Here is a 15,993-nt window from a genome sequence, read left to right as displayed (position 1 = left end):
TGAACTGTGGTGTTGGAGAAGACTCTTGAGAGTCCCTTGGACTGCAAGGAGATTCACCCAGTCAATCCTAAAGGAGATCAGTCCTGGTATTCATTGGAAGGACTGATGTTGAAGCTGAAACTCCAATACTTTGGCCACCTCTTGCGAAGAGTTGACTCATTGGAAAAGACCCTGATGTTTGGAGGGATTGGGGGCAGGAGGATAGGGGACGACAGAGGATGAGATGGCTGGGTGGCATCACCGACTCGATGCACATGAGTTTGAGTGAACTCCGGGAGTTGGTGATGGACAGGGAAGCCTGGCGTGCTGTGATTCATGGGGTCGCAAAGAGTCGGACATGACTGAGTGACTGAACTGAACTGAGCTGATGGCTGATTCATGTTGAGGTTTGACAGAAAACAAAATTCTGTAAAGCAATTATCCTTCAATAAAAAAAAAATTTAAAAAAATTGTGGTGCTGGAGAAGACTCTTGAGAGTCCCTTGGACAGCAAGAAAATCAAACCATTCAGTCCTGAAGGAAATCAATCTTGAATGTTTTTTGGAAGGATTGATGCTGAAGCTCCAATACTTTGGCCATCTGATACAAAGAGCCAACTTGTTGGAAAAGTCCCTGATGCTGGAAAAGATTGAGGGCAGGAGGAGAAGGATGTGACAGAGGATGAGATGGTCGGAAGGCATGATGGACTTAATTGGACTTAGTTTGAGCAAAACTCCATGAGATAGTGAAGGACGAGAAAGCGTGGTGTGTTGCAATCCATAGGGTCACAAAGAGTCAAACAGGATATAACAACTAAACAGCAAAGATAAAAGTAAACAAAAATACATGCTCTCAAGTTTTGGATTAAGCAAAGGGAAAACTAGCTGAAAGTACTTTTTAAATCTACACTACAAACATTCTAGTAGCTAATTCATTATATTCTTCCTCTCACCTCAAAGGACTAGTCTGTTATTAAAAAAAATGATTAAGGAAGGAAATCACATCCATAGTGCATGAAGTCCTCTATTAACAGTATCTCAGCTGTGCACAGTGTGAAATAAATAACTAGCCAAATAAATTATACATAGGATGCTCACGTACAAGTAAAAATGCAAACGACTGAAAATACGGGTCAATCAGTTTGAAATTTCTTAATATAATAAATACACTGGGACTATAACTACCTTTTGTAGCATACTTCCTAAATTCTTAGAAATTAAAAACGAAATAACTTCTGATATTTTAACCCCTCCAAAAAACAGATTTTATGCCAGATATTGGTTAGGAGGTAAAGAAATACACTACTTGTAAAAGCAGTATTGATTGGCTAACACTGAAAGAGAATTCTGTGAGTCAAATATTTGAAACATGAGACAATCATAAAAGTATTTAAAAAATTATTTTAGATATAAAATGCCTATTTTATAATGCAAGGTAGAGGCAATTAGTTGCATTTTTGATGGAAATGAGTTAAAGTAAAACTAAAAATTATATAAGGTCCCTTGGGGACATCTACAAGAAAAAGTATATAGCTCTTAGATTATATACCATTTTTACATATCTATATTTACAGGTATATATGCATGTCTGTACAGTCAGTCATGTCCAACTCTTTGCAACCCCATGGACTGTAACCTGCCAGGCTCCTCTGTCTGTGGAATTTTACAGCAAGAATACTGGAGTAGGTTGCCATTTCTTACCTCAGGGGATCTTCCTGACACTGGGATCAAATCTGAGTCTCTTGTGTCTCCTGCATTAGCAGGAGGATTCTTTTTTTTTTTTTTTTTAACTTTACAATACTGTATTGGTTTTGCCATACATTGACATGAATCTGCCATGGGTAAAAAGGAGGATTCTTTACCACTGTTTAAATAGACACAACTTTAAACATTTACAGCAGAAAGGATTAATAGTAAGTGAAAAATACACAAAAACTGGCAGAGGAAATAAAACAATTTTTAGAATACACTGTAAATATTCATCCTCAGGGGCCTCAACACATGTGTGAATTATACCCAGCTACTCCATGCTGTGATTTCCTAATTCTCGGCCTTGAACTCCCTTCTTAAATTCTCTCCCTAGACAACTTCATCTACTCCTCATCCATTCCATTTCTACCTACATCTTAGTGCAGGTCCTCAAAATGATATGTTCATAACTCTAGACAAAAAGGAAGACTTTTCAAGGAGTACCTAAGGATAATTCCCTGGGCTTCCCTGGGGGCTCAGATGATAAAGAATCTTCCTGCCATGCAGGAGACCCGGGTTCGAACCCTGGGTTGGGAAGATCTCCTGGAGAAGGGAATGGCAACCCACTCCAGTATTCTTGCCTGGAGAATCCCATGGACAGGGGAGCCTGGTGGGCTACAGTCCGTGGAACTGCAAAGAGTTGGACATGACTGAGTGACTAACACACACATGGCAATCCATTTCTGCATTTTAAACTCTTAAATGGATATTTCTCTTCTCCTAAAAACCCTTCTCCCACTTTCTCTCACTTTCCAGAAGAGAGGCATATTTCTCGTTCACTCATCTTGTGTCTTCTAAGGATGCATTTTATTACAGTACCAAATAAAGAGAAAATTCTACATATTGGGGTTGATATCTAGAAAGTGAAGTTTACATTTTTCAAAACCTGTTTCCATAAAATGAACGGACTAATCAAGCTGTCAGGTGATAATTAAATTTTAGTGATAGATTACTATGTCATTTTCGGAACAAAATTTGGAAAGCTTTTGAAGAACTGTGTTACATTCCTATAACAAAACAATTTATATTCCCACTTATTTTCATGTATAAGGTTTTTAGCACTTTAACATAAATATATGACTAGAATTTATGGTGAAGTTTGTCTCATTCCAGCAGTGAGTATTATTTATCTGTGAACATATAAACTAATTGGGGGGAAAAGGCCAATTTCAATTTTTATTTTTATATTTAACAATTTTTATTTCCTCACTTAGAAATTATTTACCAAAATTTGCAAAGTATTTATGTTGATCAAGTATATATAAGAAACAATTGTAATCAAAACTCAATTTAGAAAAAAATATGTAACAGGATTTCATTATGAAATGAAAAAATTTATGTGTGTGTATGTCTGTGTGCATTTTCTACTTTTTATTGCAGAGAAACATGGTAGGGTGATCCAAAAGAGATTTTCAAGCAGAAATATAGTATGCTAGAACACAACTTGAAGGAGAATAGAAGAATAATAGGAAATTAGTGTTTAGTAAACAAGTAATCATATTTTTAAATGCTTAATGATGAGTATAAAATAGCTATGGTGTCTCAGATCCACTGGAGACATTTAAAAGCCTGAAAAGAATTTTATTGGGGAAAAAATGTCTATTTTTACAATATGCTGGTTTTACAATCATTTAAATGTATGATGGAGAGTTTTGGATATAGACTTAAACTGACATTTTAGGCAGTTCATATACATAAATGTTTGAGCCCAAGGGATTATTTTCATCAGTTGTCATCATTGCCTTCCTTTCTCTTATTTTTTCTATCCAAACATTCATTAACTCCTGTCACTTTCCTTCCTCATTCATGTTCACATATGCCCTGTCTCTTCACCTCCAGCCCCAGTGATCAGGGCTGGAAGTTCTCCCTGCTCTCCCTGCTCTGGTCACATTTCCACAGGACTGGTCAAATTTTCTCAGGGCATCACACACCTAAGTTTCATTTTTAGCTTTGTGTGATTATTTTGAAGAACTTCTGCCTCCTTCCTACACTCCCCTCCTTGCCCCTGCATTCATCTTTAGTGCAGATAGGGGTGCAGATCATGTATTCTCAATGCCAGTCAGGTAATAGGGGCTGGCACTTCTTGAATGAAGGGATGCTTCCTTCAAAGTGTCTAGCACAGTGCCTGATACATGCTTGTTAAATACATCAATAAATGAATATATGCTCCTTTTAACTATGCAATCAAAAGAGAACCCAAACTGGACATGTTGTGAGGAAACTATGATTTATGTTCAAGCAGAGTGAGTGTGAAATTTTGGACTGTTGGAGTTGAGAGAAGCACTAGAGATTTAGACACAATGCCCTCACTGTAGAAACAAGGTTGAAAATTTGGAGACATTGACAGACTTGTCTGAACCCACAGCTGCCTACTGACAAATTAGGAGCAAACCTGATTCTTCACCCCCACTCACTGGAGGTTTGGGGAACCCTGCCTCTCCCACGACTCCATACAGACTCTGGCTGTGTTCACTAGTTTGCAACAGGACTACGCTGGTAACTGGCCACTAGAATGGCAGGACTGGTAGGAAAACTTACAGCAAGCCAAAGAGTAGTGGAAAGAACACAAAAAAGAGTGCAAAGAGCAGAGGAAATAGGACCATAATAACTTGAAAACACGGCCAGTAACTTAGGATCTATGTTTTCAGGGAAGAAAACAGGTTTCTGAGGTTCTGAGGTTTCTGAACCATAATGGAAAGAGCCCTTTGTCCTGCCACTTCTATGCTCTCACACAAGTTCAACAATTATTGATGGGCTAAGAGAGTCCCTTGGACTGCAAGGAGATCCAACCAGTCCATTCTGAAAGAGATCAGTGGAGGGAATGATGCTGAAGCTGAAACTCCAGTACTTTGGCTACCTCACGCGAAGAGTTGACTCATTGGAAAAGACTCTGATGCTGGGAGGGATTGGGGGCAGGAAGAGAAAGGGACGACAGAGGATGAGATGGCTGGATGGCATCACTGACTCGATAGACGTAAGTCTGAGTGAATTCCGGGAGTTGGTGATGGACAGGGAGGCCTGGCATGCCGCAATTCACGGGGTCGCAAAGAATCCGACATGACTGAGTGGCTGAACTGAACTGAATTGAAGAGCAGACAAAAGGAAAGGCGCTTAACTGGAGCCCTTTACACTATGAGACTAAACAACAGCTATGACTGAGGGAGGGGCAAGTACCAAAACAGCACCTGATTAAGGGGAGGGAGGAAACTAACATTTACCCAGAGGCCAAGACAGGCAGTGGGGAGAGGGGCAAAGGGCCCCCTGCTCTTGATTTAGAACCTCTACGGCAATGTTTTGTTTTACGTTTTATGTTACAAGTCACATCCTTATATCCTCAAAATTTATAGGAAGTTAAGTCTAACACTGAAGGCTTTCTATAAATGTCTTATCCTGTTCTATTCCACACTGTTCCTACTTTCTCCATCTCAAATTCACAACACCCATTACACAGGCATGGGCAAAACAAGTAGAAGCCAACTTCAGAGATGCTGAATGTTGTACAGCTTCTTACAAGGGTCAGGTCCTATATAGGCATTCTTTTATATAATCCTCACTACTTGGTTGTTAGTAGTCTGGCCACTTTTCAGATGATGTAACCAAGTGATTTTCCTAAGTTTACTTAGTCAAATGGCTACAGTTTGATCACAGTGTCTCTGACTCTGAAGACCATAACCAATCCTAATACCAGTGGTTCCCAAAGTGTGGGACACAGATAAGCAGCCTCGGCATCATCTGGAAAATTATCAAATTATTAGCAAGTCACATGCTTGGGCCCCATCTCACCCATGAATCAGAGCTCTGAGGGGTCATATAAACTGTTTAACTAGTCTCCCCAGTGACTCTTGTGCACAGAAAACACTGGCTTTCTTGGGTATCCTTTTTTGTTTTTCTTTGTTTTTTTTTTTTTTGTCAATTTTGAACAAATATCTGTTACTGATATATGGAAATTTGATATACCACCACAGAATTCTAGGCTTTAGGGTAGAAGATAGGCTTTGGATGGAAGCCCAGATCTCTCCCCCAACCCCATCTATTGCTGTATAATCTTGGCAAGTTACATTTAACCTTTGTAAGTTTTAGATTTAGCTTTGTAAAAGGAAAATAAAAAATAAGAAATCATATACCAAAAACCCTTAGATCAATGCCTGGAATATAATAAATACTCAGTAAAGTAGATATAATTTTCATTATTATTATCATCAGTAAGGACAACAATATTAAGCTTATGTATTATGTATGCTGCAAAGCTCCACAGAGGCCCCTCTACTTACAATTTTTGTTATAAAATGACCTTATTTTTTTAAATTTCAAATGAATTCACAGTAAATTTTAATTCAGTAAGTAGTTTTACTTTCCCACAATGTACAAGGTCTTCTGCTCTTTTAGGGTATTTTTTAAGTAGATTATTGATTTGTTGTTATCGTTTAGTCTCTAAGTCATGTCCGACACTTTGCAACCCCAAGAACCCACCAGGCTCCTCTGTCCATGGGATTTCCCAAGCAAAAGTACTGGAGTGGGTTGCCATTTCCTTTTTCAGGGGACCTCCCCAACCCAGGGATTGAACCTGCATCTTCATTGCAGGTGAATTCTTTACCACTGAGCCACCAGGGAAGCCCAGAGTATTGATACCAGTTATCAGTTTATGCTAAGGAATGGATATCACTACTGATTACTTTTAAAAAATTAACCACTTAAAATCTTTACCCTGTCTTGGCTTAAAGCTTTATTGGAATATCGAGATTCATATATATATATACTGGTATACATAAAATGAATAACTAATAAGGACCTACTAATTAGCACATGGAATTCTACTCAGTACTCTATAGACCTATATGGGAATAGAATCTAAAAGAGTGGATATATGCAGATGTATGTGGTGTTGGAGAAGACTTTTGAGAGTGCCTTGGACTGCAAGGAGATCCAACCAGTCCATCCTAAAGGAGATCAGTCCTGGGTGTCCATCGGAAGGACTGATGCTGAAGCTGAAACTCCAATACTTTGGCCACCTGATGGGAAGAACTGACTCACTAAGACCCTGATGCTGGGAAAGACTGAAGGCAGGAGGAGAAAGGGACAACAGAGGATGAGATGGTTGCATGGCATCACCAACTCCAGGACTCCTGTTGTACTGCAGTCCATGGGGTCGCAAAGAGTTGGACACGACTGAGCGACTGAACTGAACTACCCTGATTCACTTGGCTGTACACCTGAAACTAACATGACATTGTAAATCAACTCTACTGCAAAAATTTTTTTAAAAGAAAAAAATGTATCTTTTAATATTATTTGAGAAAGACATTAACACAAAATTAAGAGGCTGTGTTATCATGGACACATTTAATTTCAGGTTACATGTTTATTCAAAGAAAATCCCACAATGATACATTGAGATCCCTGTGTAGTTAACTGTACAATCTCAAAAGTGTTTTAATACAGAGGTTTTCAGATAATAATTCATTTAGAGTAAAAAATATATCCCTTCTATTTTACTCAGTGAAGTTCACGCCAATCATTTCTTATTTATTTCTGCCCAGCAGTGAAAGAAACCAATTTCTGTCCTTTTTATTATGCTTTTCATTCATACAAAAAAGCTATCATCTTTTGTGTGTCTTTTTTTCAGAGTGAAATTCTCAGTTCTCGTGCCCTCCTCTCATAGCTGGTGTTTTCACAATCTCTTTTATCATTTGTATTGTTCTCTCCCAAATGCTTACTGGTTTGTCTCTTTTCTGAAATGTGGCATTCTGCTGAACTTAGTCTCCAAACCACAGCCTAACAAGACCTGAACACAGCTTAGTCTGTCTATATGCATGACATCACCATTACAATTCAGCACACTGTAGCATTTGAATATTTTAAGAGATCAGAATGTTGACTCATTCACTGTAATTCTTGAATTTTTTTCACTGCTGCTACCACCTCTAGCCTTTCGTTGCACTTTTTGGATCCGTTAGCCATCCTTGCACCAACTTTCCATTCTATTTTCCAATGCCACTGATTTGACCTGTCTCCCCAGTGTATCAGGACCAGGCTGTATAGTAACAAGCAGCACAGATCTTTGGAACTGCTGCTTCTTCCAGGACTCCTTGTCCTTTAGATTTATTAGCACAAATATATAGCATCTCACTGACCAAAATTTTTTAGTATGTTATGATGTTACCTTGTGGATCAGACAGTAAAGAATCTGCCTGCAATGCAGGAGATCTGGGTTCATTCCCTGGGTCGGAAAGATGCCCTGGAGAATTAACTGACAACCCACCCCAGTATCCTTGCCTGGGAAATCCCATGGACAGAGGAGCCTGGCGGGCAACAGTCCATGGGGTCGCAAAGAGTCAGACATGATGGAGCGACTAACACTTTCACGTTAACATTACCTTTAGAGAGTCTTTTAAGATGATTTTTAAGGTTCCAATTAAACAAAAACAAGCAAACAAAACTGGTCTATTACTTCAGGCACATTTAAAAAGAAACCTAACCTTCCCCTTAACTGACTCAATTTAGGAAAGTTAAACTCAGCACCAATTACAGGGTACATTATTGTTTTATTACTGAGCTGTCACTTCAAAACTACAGATGAAACCTCTGATCTCACACAAGGCCAGCCCCGTGAGTGTCATGTACACTTCTTGCAGGAGGTCACTTGTGTATGCCTGGGCATGTCATTTGGCTGGTTGCTTGAGTATTTCTTAGTAAACACAGAGTTAGTTTCACTGAGCAGGTTTACTTGCCCAGTCACAAAAAGAAGCAAAACACGACCATGTAAAAACAATGAAGGAAATAACAAAAGAAACTTAAAGAATTAGGCCCCATTTAACTATTGTACCACAAATAAGCCGAATAGTTATAAGAACTGAAATGAGCTGACACTTTCATTTATAAGGGGTTGATAAAAAGATGTCCTTTTCATTATAGGTGACTGGAATGCAAAAGTAGGAAGTCAAGAAACACCTGGAGTAACAGGCAAATTTGGCCCTGGAATGCAGAATGAAGCAGGGCAAAGGCTAATAGAGTTTTGCCAAGAAAATGCACTGGTCATAGCAAACAACTTTCCCAACAACACAGGAGAACACTCTACACATGGACATCACCAGATGGGCAACACTGAAATCAGATTGATTATATTCTTTGCAGCCAAAGATGGACAAGCTCTATACAGTCAACAAAAATGAGACCAGGAGCTGACTGTGGCTCAGATCATGAACTCCTTATTACCAAATTCAGACTTAAATAGAAGAAAGTAGGGAAAACTGCTAGACCATTCAGGTATGACCTAAATCAAATCCCTTATGATTATACAGTGGAAGTGAGAAATAGATTTAAGGGCCTAGATCAGATAGATAAGAGTGCCTGATGAACTATGGAATGAGGTTCATGACATTGTACAGGAAACAGGGATCAAGACCATCCCCATGGAAAAGAAATGTAAAAAAGCAAAATGGCTGTCTGGGGAGGCCTTACAAATAGCTGTGAAAAGAAAAGAGGTAAAAAGCAAAGGAGAAAAGGAAAGATACAAGCATCTGAACGCAGAGTACCAGAGAATAGCAAGAAGAGATAAGAAAGCCTTCTTCAGTGATCAATGCAAAGAAATAGAGGAAAAGAACAGAATGGGAAAGACTAGAGATCTCTTCAAGAAAATTAGAGATACCAAGGGAACATTTCATGCAAAGATGGGCTTGATAAAGGACAGATGGTATGGATCTAACAGAAGCAGAAGATATTAAGAAGAGGTGGCAAGAATACACAGAAGAACTGTACAAAAAAGATCTTCACGACCCAGATAATCATGATGGTGTGATCACGAATCTAGAACCAGACATCCTGGAATGTGAAGTCAAGTGGGCCTTGGAAAGCATCGCTACGAACAAAGCTAGTGGAGATGATGGAATTCCAGTTGAGCTATTTCAAATCCTGAAAGATGATGCTGTGAAAGTGCTGCACTCAATATGCCATCAAATTTGGAAAACTCAGCAGTGGCCACAGGACTGGAAAAGGTCAGTTTTCATTCCAATCCCAAAGAAAGGCAATGCCAAAGAATGCTCAAACTACCACACAATTGCACTCATCTCACATGCTAGTAAAATAATGCTCAAAATTCTCCAAGCCAGGCTTCAGCAATATGTGAACCGTGAACTCCCTGATGTTCAAGCTGGTTTTAGAAAAGGCAGAGGAACCAGAGATCAAATTGCCAATATCCGCTGGATCATGGAAAAAGCAAGAGAGTTCCAGAAAAACATCGATTTCTGCTTTATTGACTATGCCAAAGCCTTTGACTGTGTGGATCACAATAAACTGTGGAAAATTCTGAAAGAGATGGGAATACCAGACCACCTAACCTGCCTCTTGAGAAATCTGTATGCAGGTCAGGAAGCAACAGCTAGAACTGGACATGGAACAACAGACTGGTTCCAAATAGGAAAAGGAGTACGTCAAGGCTGTATATTGTCACTGTGCTTATTTAACTTATATGCAGAGTACATCATGAGAAACACTGGACTGGAAGAAACACAAGCTGGAATTAAGATTGCTGGGAGAAATATCAGTAACCTCAGATATGCAGATGACATCACCCTTATGGCAGAAAGTGAAGAGGAACTAAAAAGCCTCTTGATGAAAGTGAAAGTGGAGAGGGAAAAAGTTGGCCTAAAGCTCAACATTCAGAAAACGAAGATCATGGCATCCAGTCCCTTCACTTCATGGGAAATAGATGGGGAAACAGTGGAAACAGTGTCAGACTTTATTTTTCTGGGCTCCAAAATTACTGCAGATGGTGATTGCAGCCATGAAATTAAAAGATGCTTACTCCTTGGAAGGAAAGTTATGACCAACCTAGATAGTATATTCAAAAGCAGAGACATTTCCTTGCCGACTAAGGTCCATCTAGTCAAGGCTATAGTTTTTCCAGTAGTCACGTATGGATGTGAGAGTTGACTATGAAGAAGGAAGAGCGCCGAAGAATTGATGCTTTTGAACTGTGGTGTTGGAGAAGACTCTTGAGAGTCCCTTGGACTGCAAGGAGATCCAACCAGTCCATTCTGAAAAAGATCAACCCTGGGATTTCTTTGGAAGGAATGGTGCTAAAGCTGAAACTCCAGTACTTGGGCAACCTCATGCGAAGAGTTGACTCATTGGAAAAGACCCTGACGCTGTGACGGATTGGAGGCAGGAGGAGAAGGGGACAGAGGATAAGATGGCTGGATGGCATCACTGACTCGATGGACGTGAGTCTGAGTGAACTTCGGGAGTTGGTGATGGACAGGGAGGCCTGGCATGCTGTGATTCATGGGGTTGCAAAGAGTCTGACACGACTGAGTGACTGAACTGAACTATGGAAGTGACAGAGGGTTCAAACTCACAAGTCAAAAACTGCTGTACTTTTTAAAATTAAACATCAACCCACGCGCCTCCCTTTTGTTTGGGACCCCTACCACCCCATAACATTCTCATATACACCCAGCCCTGCCTCATGCGCCTGGTCCTCTAACTAAGTCCCACTCACTCTTCATAAGGCAGTACACAGGGTCTCCCACCACTATTTGTTCACAGAGCTGTATCTCCTATGAATTTTGAGCTTCACGTCTTCTCTTTTTGTTTACCAGCTGCTACTGCTGCTGCTGCTGCTAAGTCACTTCAGTCGTATCTGACTCTGTGCAACCCCAGAGACGGCAGCCCACCAGGCTCCCCCATCCCTTGGATTCTCCAGGCAAGAACACTGGAGTGGGTTGCCATTTCCTTCTCCAATGCATGAAAGTGAAAGCTGCTACTGAGAATTGCTCAATTAAATTTCATTAAATAAATGAATTATTTTAAAGATAGAATTTTCCCGATAGTTATATTTTTAAATGTAGAAAATGATATCAGGCTTGAATACTCCTTAGAGAAATTATGGTAATACAGTGGTATAAGTTCAGTTCTAATAAAATAGTAAGAATGTAGGTAAGTATGAGCAAATTCATGAAAGGGTTCAAACAGAGCTATCAGTTCTGAGAAAAAGCACCTCCTGCTGCTGCTGCTAGGTCACTTCAGTCGTGTCCAACTCTGTGTGACCCCATAGATGGCAGCCCACCAGGCTCCCCTGTCCCTGGGATTCTCCAGGCAAGAACACTGGAGTGGGTTGCCATTTCCTTCCCCAGTGCATGAAAGTGAAAAGTGAAAGTGAAGTCGCTCGGTTGTGCCCAGCTCTTCGCAACCCCATGGACTGCAGCCTACCAGGCTCCTCCATCCATGGGATTTTCCAGGCAAGAGTACTGGAGTGGGGTGCCATTGCCTTCTCCTGTCTATAGCCAAATAAGGGGCTTTTCAGGTGGAGCTAGTAGTAAAGAACCTGCCTGCCAATGCAGGAGAAGTGACAGACATCCCTTTGATTCCTCAGTCAGGAAAATCCTCTGGAGGAGGAAATGGCAACTTACTGCAGTATTCTTGCCTGCGAAGACTTGGACAGTGGAGCCTGGTGGGCTGTAGTTCATGACATGACTGAAGCAGTTTAGCACATTTAAGTCAAATTGCCAAATAAAACAATTGAAGAATAAAACAAAAAAACAAAAGTTGAGACCACAATTGTCAAAGAGTATATTTCACTTTTTTCCTTGAATGTATATATGATTAAATATCTTGGTCACATTTTGGATGTATTGATTTTGGATAAATGTTTACGTTTTCATAGCCCAATTACATGTGATAGTGTTGAGGGGGGGGGGGTAAAAAAAAAACAAACAGGAAAAGTTTTTAAATAACATTTTAAGACTAATATAAAAGGTTTCCTGGTGGTTCAGACTGTAAAGCATCTGCCTACAATGCAGGAGACCCGGATTCAATCCCCGGGTCGGGAAGATCTCCTGGAGAAGGAAATGGCAACCCACTCCAGTACTCTTGCCTGGAAAATTCCATGGACGGAGGAGCCTTGTAGGTTACAGTCCATGGGGTCACAAAGAGTCGGACACGACTGAGCTTCATCAGTGTTGCATAAAAGGTTTTAGAGGGCTTAGCAAAAAGGATAAGTTTTAAAAAATGAAGATGTATAGTTCTAGAGAAGAGTGATGAGGAATTTAATCACTGTCTTCTAGTATATGATGGCTCCATTGAGAGATGATAGTAATAAAATATTTTCCTTCTTAGCTCAGTGTATGGCCAACAAGGATTGACTTAAAAAGAAAAGAGGAAAACTCTAGAGAAAGTGAGAGATTATGACTAATTACTAAGTAATGCAGTGAAAGATTTCCCTCACAAACTTTTAAAGCAGGAAAGCTACATTTTGATCTGGAGTCAGATATAAGTTTAAACCTAAACAACTCTCAGCAAGACAAATACCATTTTGTTCCATAAACAAATTATGCTCTCTGTGGTTCTCAATGTTCTTCTACAAGTCTCCTTCTGTTGCCCACGGGGCTGTCTCAGCCACTGACACCAGGAACAAGCCCCCTGAAACATGTAAAATAGAATCTTCTGAACTAATTTTTCCTTAAATCCTCACCCTTCTGATCAGACTCTCCTGAACAAGGTGGCAAAGACTGGAGAAGTGTGATTAAAAATTTCCCAGAGTGTAAAAAGAAATGGAACATAATGATGTTTGGAAATTCAAATACACCTAAAATATTTTTTAAAACTATAGTATGAAAATCACTGATCTTTGATTTTGTTTATGCTTCATATTTTTTCATTAACATTAAATGACATTTAGTATAATATTTAAGTCGAAAATAACTCTATCAAATATTTTTAACCTCATATAATATATGAAAATACTGTACTGTGAAATTCCAAGATAAGACACAAGTTTAAGGTTTCTATCAAAGGTCACTGAAAGACTAAAGGTTTTTCATAACATTTTTGTCTTTAGGTTTTACAATTAACATTTGCTATGCTGCTTTATTTATATCAAATGCTCACAGTTGTTTTATAAATAAATACCACAACCTTTCTAAGGAACTTGAGAGTTTGACCTAAATTCAATTATTTTGTTTTCATGGGACAGCAAAGCTATCAAGATTCAAAATAAGGTGGCACTCTATATATGAAGAATAAGGGCCTGTCTTAAGGTAGTTTAAAACTAGATAGAATATTCCAGAGAGATGTACACTGTGGCTTCCGTGTGGCTGCTTGGTAATCTGTGAACCTGAAACAAAGTTCTGCAGTGTTTTTATCTTGTCTTGTTTTTCTCCAGTTAATGAATGTAATGCATCCACTCAGAATCTGAAAGTAGTACATATCATATCAGAAGAATAGGATTTGCTTCAGCTTACCTGTTCCTGTTGCTGGAAATCCAATCTGAAATAAGTGTTGATGCTTGTTGGTGACAGTGCTTGTTGCCAAAACTACATGCCAGCATTATAACTTCTCTACGTAGTTCTCTAGGTATCATCGAAAGGAAAAGGAAAACCAAGAGTGTTAATATCTGGAGAGAAAGGGTAACTGATTACACTACATTACAGTACATAGGTAAATAATTGGCACAAAATAATTTTCAGACACGGGGATTCCATTTGCTGAGTAAGAGATAATTGAGCAGGGTGGGAGTTGTGCATAAAAACGTCTTCTCTGGAAACAGTTCTCTAGTAGTGAGGGGTCTAGGTTCAGATCTCAACTTTACCAGTAGAGGCAGATTTTAAATTAAAACACGGCCAAGAAAAGCCTTTGTTCTCAGTACCAGGTGGTGGAAATCGTGCTGTCCACCAGCAGTCCTTCCGGGAAAGGGAAATGAAAGATGCAGGATGAAAGGTCGCCTCAGGCTGCTACAGCCACAGTGCTTCTAGCAGCGTGTCACTGTGTGGTTCTGGGGGGAAGCAAATAAGAAAATAAAACCGTACTCATGTTGGTAGGACGCTTGGACAAGAGATCCATTAAAATTGTTTTTTGGCCAACCAAGCTTGATGTACGTCGTTGCAACTTGCTTTAAAATATATTCCTAAATGAAGAGTAGGAGAAATAAAGATGATGTTACTTTCAAATCACTTCGCTCTGACAACTGAAATTATATGTAACTTAAAATATTTTCCAAATGAACCTACTTTGAATGTCCGTAAAATAATGGGTATGGTAAAGCTTTATTATAATTTCATTTGACTTAGTATTTCAAACATAGAAAATAAATATAAAATACAGTTGCAATGGTGGAAGTCTACTCTTTACTGCCTATTGACAAATTAAGCAGTTTTCACTATTAAATATTTGAGATGACAATTTTTGTAGCGAAAAAGAAACTAAGGAATATTGATAATGAATCCATGTATACATAGTTACATATGTATGTAGATATAGTTTATGAAAATGAGTACCTAATCTTTATCATTTTATGTAAATAGACCCTATTTAATGCAAAACTATTAGATAAGCCTAGCCTTGTTGAACCTGACACAAAAAAGAGATTCACTCTTTAGTAAAATGATGTTCTATTAATATTTCAAAGTCAAAATCCATTCATCTAACAATATAATTAAATATTAATAGTAATGTAAGATATGTTTTCCTCATTTTAATGTGGTCCTTGAATTTTGACAAAGGAAGGAAAACACTGAAACTACAGTAAAACAATTCTTAACTTTTACTGGAAATGAAGTGTCTGACATGATATACTATTCTAAAGTACAAATATACACAAGAATGTAAATTTGTTTTACATAAGTTTAATATTACAGTGTCTCTGTGTTAAGGAGAAAAGAGAAGGGTAATAAGCCTTTCTCCAGCAGATAAAAATGATAGACTCCATAACTGTACTGACACTTGTATGCACGTCTGCTGCTGATGACAATGAACAGTCAAGCCAAGACTATCCTCATTAAAAAAACTGTTAAAGCCAAGGTGCTTTCATGCAGGCTTAGGATAAGATTTAAAAAAGCAACTCTTATGGACACCACACTATTTAGATGACTCTAATAAACAGCTTTCATGTCAGAACCATCTTGCCTCGAGTCATTTCAAATTCATAGGTTAATTAGCAGAGCCAGTATGTTATAAATTAGGAAAATTTTATAAGACACAGAGCAGAGTCTTCAAATAAGTAAAAGGAAAATAAATAATGCTCAATGGTGATAGGAGTTACAGAGATACATTCTCGCATGCAAAACTTCACTGGTGATAAGAAATTTTGGAATCAAAAGCTCATTAGCAGTACTTAACCCTAATGCTATTCAAAATGATTATTACATTAGATTAGATGGTGTCAGCTGTGCAGGTTTGGTTTTCCAGCCCTTGCTGCTGCTGCTAAGTCGCTTCAGTTGTGTCCGACTCTGTGTGACCCCATAGAAGGCAGCCCACCAGGCTCCCCCGTCCCTGGG

The 15,993-nt window shown here is 39.0% G+C and overlaps 1 protein-coding gene across 1 annotated transcript in view; it reads right to left on the bottom strand.

Annotated features, from left to right (window-relative positions):
• The window catches only part of TRHDE (thyrotropin releasing hormone degrading enzyme), a 457,777-nt gene that overhangs the window by 29,267 nt on the left and 412,517 nt on the right, over positions 1-15,993 (bottom strand). Inside the window, exons 14-15 of the mRNA XM_052640844.1 lie at positions 14,527-14,624; positions 13,963-14,070 (exon numbers count right to left, since the gene is read on the bottom strand). Coding sequence (XP_052496804.1) covers positions 13,963-14,070; positions 14,527-14,624 — 206 coding nt within the window. The remainder of the gene's footprint in view (positions 1-13,962; positions 14,071-14,526; positions 14,625-15,993) is intronic.

This window comes from Budorcas taxicolor, chromosome 5 (genome assembly GCF_023091745.1).
Source record: "Budorcas taxicolor isolate Tak-1 chromosome 5, Takin1.1, whole genome shotgun sequence".
NCBI lineage: Eukaryota > Metazoa > Chordata > Mammalia > Artiodactyla > Bovidae > Budorcas > Budorcas taxicolor.
The sequence above is the reverse complement of the archived record's forward strand: the minus strand, read 5'-3'. Positions and strand labels throughout refer to the sequence as shown.